Source organism: Tupaia chinensis, unplaced genomic scaffold (assembly GCF_000334495.1).
Source record: "Tupaia chinensis unplaced genomic scaffold, TupChi_1.0 Scaffold000612_1, whole genome shotgun sequence".
Lineage (NCBI taxonomy): Eukaryota > Metazoa > Chordata > Mammalia > Scandentia > Tupaiidae > Tupaia > Tupaia belangeri.
In genome coordinates this window covers 5052579-5060417 of record NW_006160131.1, presented here as the reverse complement: position 1 = coordinate 5060417, position 7839 = coordinate 5052579, and the positions used below count along the sequence as shown (strand labels likewise).

Genomic DNA, 7839 nt, shown 5'->3' with positions numbered 1-7839 from the left:
TTGGGAGCCCCCGCGGACGGAGGCCTGGAGGCCAGGGGGAGCTGCCACGGGGGTAGGTCAACTGGCTGCTGCTGGTGGCATCTGGAGACATGGAAGGGGAAGGGCTGGTCACCAAGAGCGTTGTATGCGTGCGTCAGGGAGTCACACACACGCACACACACACTACTCAGTGTGTGCTTAGAGGGGGGTGCCCGTCTCTGTGTGCAGAGGAAGAGTGGGCCTGGGGGTGCGGTGTTCCCAGAGGGAGCGGTGAGGGCGCCGCTGTGGGGAGGGGCGAGTGAGTGAGGTCAGCAGGCCGCAGTGCCCGATTCTGCAGGGCCTTGTGGGCCACGCTGTGGAGGAGACTCGGGCCCCTGGAAGCCTCCAGTCCCAACGGTCCGCGTGGATCAAGGGAGACTCACCCAGCATGATGGCGTCCACAGCTCCCCCAGGACAGAACTCGATCATGATCTGCAGAAACACAGGCATGGCCAATGAGCAGGGGCACCCTGTCCTGGCACAGGAAGACCCAGGCCCAGCCTCCAGACTCCCCCCAGGCAGGAGTCCCACTGGCCCTTGGTGCTCCTGCCCTAGAGTCTAGTCCAGCCTTCGCCACCCCCACTCAGGCCCCACCCTCACAGGAGCCTCTAATGCTCGGGCACTCCACTTTTCAAGGACAGCAGAGCTCCAGTACACAGCCTGCACCTGCCCTTCCTCGGCCCACCTGCCGGCTGCCCTGCTTCCTCGGCCCCGCTGCCGAGAGGCTCAGAGGACGCCTCCCTCCTGCTCCCAAGCTGGCCCCTGCCTCTCCACCTTCCAGAGCCTGGGCCCTCGCTGAAGCAGAACACTAAGCCTCGAAGATCAGCTCAGCGAGAAAACAGGGCCCAGAAAGGGGATCTGACTGAGCAGGCCACACGGACGGAGCACGCCTGGGCTGGACAGCAGGTCTCCACGCCAGCGCACGCTCCACTTGTCACACGTCTCCCCACACAGACAGGTGCCAGGCCCTGGAGCACACCAGCCCAGCCTCCGGCGTTCCCAGCCTGGCGCAGGGTGCAGGGAAGGACGGTTACAGCGAGCGGTGCAGTGAGAGCTGCCATGGCCTGCTTCCCGGTTCCTCGCGCCCTCACGCCGGCCCACCCAGTCCTTCTCAGTGCACCGACGCCCTCCCCCTTCCGTGGAGCAGGCCGCAGTGGGTGGGGAAGGGCGACTGCATCCGAGCTCCGAGCACACACCCAGGGTCACTCCTGGCTCGTCCCGGTCCCTGCTTGCACTAAGCTCCTGGGGGCTCGGCTTGGCAGGGGCAGAGCATCTGCCTGCCGTGCCAGTCTCCCAACAGGAAGGGGGCCCTCCGCCACGGCCCGCTGGGCCCAGGCCAGCGCTCTGGCCAGAAGAGAGAGGGTAGTCTCAGCGTTCTGAGGGCTCCACGCGCCTTCCCCACAGCGTGAATCTGAAGATGCGGGCAGGCGGGGTCTCAGGATAGCCCCCTCTAGCTCCTCCTTGGGCAAGTCACCTTGACCCCTCAGTCTGTTTCCTCAGCTGTAAAGCAGCCACCAACTGGGACCCCGCCCCTGGGCCATGTGAGGGGGACAAGCCAGGTGGGGATGCAAAAAACCACAGCGGGTCAAGTGGAGGGCTTCGGATGGGTCAGGGACACCAGAGGTACCAGGCTATAGGGGCAGTGAGACGCTCCTGGCCCTGGCGGCCCTGACACATGCCACCCCACGGCACCGTGCCAGGGGCCACCACCCTGCCTGGGAGGAGGATGGATACAGCTTCTGAGGCTCCTCCATCACTCTGGTCCTGCCTGGCCATGGCCTCTGGGGCCCAGCCTCAGCTACCCCGAGACCTCTCTGTCACGACAGCGACCTATCACCCTTGAACAGAAGTCATCAGAAACGCAGCCAGGGTTTGCCAGTCCCGAGCGCCGGGAAAGAGGTACTCCTGCCACCACTCACTCCCTCACTGCTCGCTCTGGACCACGGACGCCAGCCAGGCTCGCTCCCAGGGCTCAGGGGGCGAAGGTGACTTGGACACAGACGCTCCGCCTTTTAGGAATCTCATCTACACACAGAGGTCCCCAAAGCCCTCCTAATTGCTGGAAAATGACCTAGCCACAGCGGGCAAGGGTGAGGGGGACGAGGGCACCACTTCCCAGCGGGGCACTGAGACGGGGCGAGAGTGCTAACCGTCGCAGGCACGGTCAGCTCTCCCTGGCCCTGCGGGTGCCTGGTCCCTGGCCCTGTGGGTGCCTGGTCCCTGGCTGGGGCTGTCAATGTCACCTGTCACCGTGCCTCCTCAGTTGAGCTCAGGATCTGCTTTCTGAGACTCCAAGAATCTTAATCTCTTCTCCTCCCACTCAGAAAAGAGCAAACAGGGGACCAGCAGATGGCATAATGGTTATGTTGCTGGACTCCCACGTAGTCGACTGTGGTTCGAGTCCCAGACCCGGCGGCTTAAACTCACACCAGGCACATGTGGAGGAGAATGTGATTGTGGCCTGGCCATCCCTCCTGGGGGTGATTTCTTGCTTTCCGTTTTTCTGTCTTTCTTTGCGTCTCCGACGAGCACGCATGCCCATAAATCTCTCTTCTCTCAAAAAAAAAAAAAGAAAGAAAGAAAGAAAATTAGAGGAGAGGGCAGGTAGGAGCACACGTCTGTATGCAGCTCCACTGGGTTCTTTGTGGCCCCAAACCCTCCCCCAACCCCGCTCAGAGTCCCTACCCACCCTAGTGATGTGGCCTCAGGCAACGGCCGACCCCCCAGCGGACCCCCTGTAAATGGGCTACGGCTGGTCACACAGCCGCCACCGTAGGAGTTACCAAGGGCGGATGAGCTGGCCTTACAGAGCGACAGCCCACCCTGTGACACAGAGACACACCACAGCATGAGGACTCCCCATCCTCCAGCAGGGTGTCATCAAAAAGAAGTGGGGGGCAGCAGGTGGCTTGGCAGCCGAGGCGCTGGATCCACATGGCCAACTCCATGGTTCAAGTCCTGGATACAGTAACTTGCGTATCATGTGAGGGCCATGTGCTTGTGTGCCCGAAATTCAGAGAGAGGAAAGTGGAGCGGGGACCGCGCCTCTTCCTAGCAGAGCACTGAGACCAGACGAGGCCAAGAACCCTCGCGGGCACGGTTAGCAGTGTGGACGCCCCCTCAGGGGGTGATTTATCACATTCCCTCTCCCTCCAGTGAACACATCCTATAGCTAGCTACATAAAATAAACAAATGAGTGAGTGGATGACAGCAGTACACTTGGGTTCAAGTCCCGGTAGCACCATTTAATTGACTGTGTGAGCTCGAGCCAATTTCTCTCCGTCTCAAACTCCACCCTATAAAACAGCATTAATGACCTTCATCTTTGCTGAGACGGTTAACCTGAGATTCTTAGCACAAAAGCCACGTGACTGGTATGGGCTTAGGAAGTCGCTAGCAAATGAAATCAGCTGATGCGTCACACTTAGACACGTTGCTTAAGTTTCCTACAAAAACACGTTTTCTTAGAACTAGCTTCTCGACACACCCTGTGCTATTATCAAGGGTCAGTGTGAGAAGTGGCTAACCCCAGGCACCCCTGCATCGTTCAGCAAAACTGGCCCTTACACAACAAGGCCCCCACGTCCCATCCCTCCAGAGGTCGGCACCAGGAAAGCGCGTGGGCTTGGACAATTTGGTTTGCTTCCTTTTCTGCAGTTCAAGAGCCCCCATGACCTCTTGCACTTCTCTTATTTTTATTTTTGCCTTGGCTGCTAGGAAGCTCTGCGTTAAGTAAGCTAAGTTAGCTCTGTTTTAATTCACCCCCCTACAAAGTTCCTTTCATTATGTGGGTCTTAACACGCAACCTTCAGCCAGTCACAGGGATGTTGGGGGCTTGTATAATAAAAATACACAGGGTGTAATTAATAAAATGACAGCTGGGGTAATAAAGCATTCACAGTAACAAGTACAAATAAAAACATCATCGCAATGCCCTAGGGAGTTCTATTTTCTTTTTTATTAAGAGGTTTTTGCTATAGGGCATGTGCGCTTGCCAGAAAGAGAGAGAGAGACAGAGAAATAGAAAGCGAGAAATCGCCCCCCGGGGGGATGGCCACGCCGCAATCCCTTCTCCTCCATTCTCCTCTCGGGATGCTGGGCACGCACGCACATGTGCCCTGCGTGAGTTTAAGTCACTGGGTCTGAAACTCAAACCTCAGTCGACTACGTGGGAGGCCAGCGACATAGTCATTATGCCAACTGCTGGTCCTGGCGTTCCTATTTAATCTTAGGAATGAGAGTGGAGGGGCCGGATGAACGGCAGTGTGGGCACAGAACATGGTGCTGTGTGGCCGACCCGTGTGTGTGGGGGGGGTCCAGGTGTGTGTTCAGGGACCTCCCTGAGTGTGACAGGTGTGTGTGCCCACCACCAGGGCTGGCTGAAGCACTGAGACCCACTGAGGGAGCTGCCCGAGGGGGTACACCCGCTGAGACCCACTAAGAGTGCTGCCCGACGGGGTACACCCGCTGAGACCCGCTAAGAGTGCTGCCCGACGGGGTACACCAGCTGAGACCCGCTAAGGGAGCTGCCCGACGGGGTACACCAGCTGAGACCCGCTAAGAGTGCTGCCCGAGGGGGTACACCAGCTGAGACCCACTGGGGAGCTGCCCGAGGGGGTACACCAGCTGAGACCCGCTAAGGGAGCTGCCTGCAATAAACCCAGGACTGCCCCACAGCCTAGCAGTTACAGGTGCCTGACCCCACGTGGCCAACCATGGTTCAAATGGAAAACACGCTGGGTGTGTGTGTGCCCCAAGCCCCGACAGGATGGAGGAATGGAGGACAAGGGACTGCAGCCAGACCGCGCCCCACTGAGGCTGCTGTCCCTCTCCCTCTTTCTTCCTCTGGCCAGCCCACACACATTCTGACAAGAACAAGAAGAAGAAAAAACACTTGAATTTATTTGAATGGGAAGAACTGGTCTAAGAGCTCTCACGGCTACGGTCACATCTACTCCTCTGAAGGGGAGTGGACAGCTGTACTGGCCCTCAACGAAGGCCCTGAGGCCACTCCCCACGGCCTGCCGGACACAGGAAGGCGCCTCAGGACCCAGCGCTTCTGGGTGCAGAGCAAAGGCCTCTGCACCCTCAGCAGGACCAGCCCAGCCCCAATGCCAGGCACTGGCTCTTTGAGTCCATCGGGACGACGAGCAGCCTGTTCGCTGGTGGCTCAGAGTGCTCTCAGGGGCAGGAAAACGGAGGCTCTGGATCACATTGACACGTCGGCAAATCCCACTGAGTGTCCACCAGGGACCCCACACTGCTGGGCAAAGCAGGGGCCACTGAAGTATATTCGATCCACACCCAGCGCCTGAACTCCCCGTCTGTAACAGGCCAGACTGGGGCCCAGGCCTAGCCAGACTGGCCCTGCCCCAGATCCACCGGCAGGGGCAAGGGCAGGGGCAGGGGAGAGGCAGGCGTGAGTGATGCGGGTGCTCAGTGAGTGTCACTAGAAGCCCATGGATGCAGTGATTCGCCTGGCCTGGAGCTGCCCCGGAGGGCTTTCCCAAGGAGCTGAGCTGCGGGGTTTCTGAAGGGCCCAACTGGAGAACGGCAGGACGCAGCAAGGAGGGGCTGTGGCACCGAGGAGAGCGGAGCGGGGGAATGGCAGGGTGCTCCATGGATGCTGGGTGGGAAGAGGAGGCCGGAAAGGTCACCTAGAGCTAGAATTTGAACACTTCGAAGCATGAACCTTACCCTGAGGGCTGTGTGTGAGTGCTCGCCACACGTATGTGTCCATCATGACACACCAAAGGGTTTAAGGAAGGGGTGTCGTAGACATTCCACCCCCATGCGGTCTCTCTGAAGGCTGGAAGACACGGGAAACAGGATTTGGGACAAACGGTAAAGGGGCGTTTTATCAGTCCTGGGCACCACGGCTGCATCCCTCGTCTGTCTCTGGGGAGCACATGTACCCTGTAGCAGAACTTTCAAAATAAAAAAGGGGGGGACCAGCAGTTAGCATAATGGCTATGTCGCTGGACTCCCATGTGGTCGACCGCGGTTCGAGTCCTGGACCTGGTGGCTTAAGCTCACGCCGGGCACGTGTGTGTGTGTGCCCAAGATCCCAAGAGGAGAATGGAGGAGAAGGGATTGCGGCATGGCTATAGCCCTTGGGAGGTGATTTCTCGTTTTTTATCTCTCTGTCTCTCTCTGTCTTTCTGGTGAGTACGCATGCCCTATAGCAAAAACGTCTCAAAAATTTTTTTAAAAATAAGGAACTTTGGGACCAGCAGTTAGCGTAATGGCTATGTCACTGGACTCCCACGTAGTTGACCACAATTCATGTCCCAGACCAGGTGGCTTAAACTCACGCTGGGCACATGGGCGTGTGTGTCCAAGATCCTGCGAGGAGAATGGAGGAGAAGGGATTGCGGCATGGCTATAGCCTTTGGGAGGTGATTTCTCGTTTTTTATCTCTCTGTCTCTCTCTGTCTTTCTGGCAAGTACACCTGTCCTATAGCAAAAACCTCTCCAAAAATATATAAATAAATAAATAAGGAACGTTTACAAAATGAGACAACATGGGTGAACTTGAGGACACTACGCTCAGTGAAATAAGCCAGCCAAAGATAAATACCAAGGATTGCATTTCTATGAGTATTTGAAACAGTAACTGTTTCTTTCTTTTTTTTAAAAAAGAGGCTTTGCCTGTGGGACCAACAGTTGGCATAATAGCTATGTCGCTGGACTCCCATGAAGTCAACCGCGGTTCAAGTCTCGGACCTGGTGGCTTAAAATCACGCCACGCCCACGTGGACATGGCCCAAGATCCTGAGAAGAGGATGGAAGAGAAGGGATTGTGGCGTGGCCATCGCCCCCGGGGGGTGATTTCTTGTTTTCTGTCTCTATCTTTCTGGCAACACATGCACCCTATAGCAAAAAAAAAAAAAAAGTTTTGCCTGAGGGCGCGCATGCTCTCTGGGGAGAGAGAGAGAGACAGACAGTGAGAGGGAAAGTGAGAAATCACCTCCCAAGAAAAGATAGCCACACTGCAATTCATTCTCCTCTGTTCTCCTCCTGGGACTTTGGCAAGCATGCACATGCGCCCAAGGTGAGTTTCAACCCGCAGGGTCCAGGACTTGAACCACGGCTGGCCGCGTAGGAGTCCAGCGAAACAGGAAACAGACACCGTCACAGATTAGAGTGGCGAGTGATGGTTGCCAAGAGCTGGGAGGAGGCGAGCTGCTTCAGTTACGAAGAGGCATGAGCTCAAGGCCTGCAGGTGACATTGGCCCTGCGGTCAACAACGTATCCAACGATGTATCAGAACCTTCAAAAACTGAGACTAGGCAGATCTGCTCAGAGTGTACACAATAATGTTCTGTTTTTGGCTACGGGGATGCTTGCCCTGCCAGAGAGAGGGGGCGAGAAGGTGAAAAATCACTATGCCTCACCCCACCCCGTCCCCAGAGGGAAGGGCCATGCCGCAGCCCCTTCTCCACTGTTCTCTTGGGACTTTGCACACACACACAAGCTCAGGGTGATTTCCAAGCTGCCAGGTCTAGGACTTGAACCGTGCAGCTGGCCATGTGGGATCCAGCTGTCTATCTCCACATCACTGGCTGGCCCTCACAATAACATTTTTATTTTATTTTTATTTTGCTATAGGATGCATGTGTTCATTAGAGAGAGACAGGGAGGGGTAAGCGAGAAAGCACCACTGGGGGAGACGGCCAACTGCAATCCCTTCTCCACTCTCCTCTTGGGATTTTGGGCACAAACACAGGTGTCCAGCTTTCCAAGCTGTCGGGCCTGGGACTTCAAAAGTGCAATTGGCCATGTAAGATCCAGGACCTTCACCTCCATGCAACCTGCTG

The 7839-nt window shown here is 56.9% G+C and overlaps 1 protein-coding gene across 1 annotated transcript in view; it reads right to left on the bottom strand.

Moving 5' to 3' along the window:
- Positions 1–7839, bottom strand: part of STK10 (serine/threonine kinase 10) — a gene marked incomplete in the record, with an annotated part of 115765 nt that overhangs the window by 64358 nt on the left and 43568 nt on the right. The window contains 1 exon segment of the mRNA XM_027775894.1: positions 402–450. Within this exon segment, the coding sequence (XP_027631695.1) occupies positions 402–450 (49 nt within the window).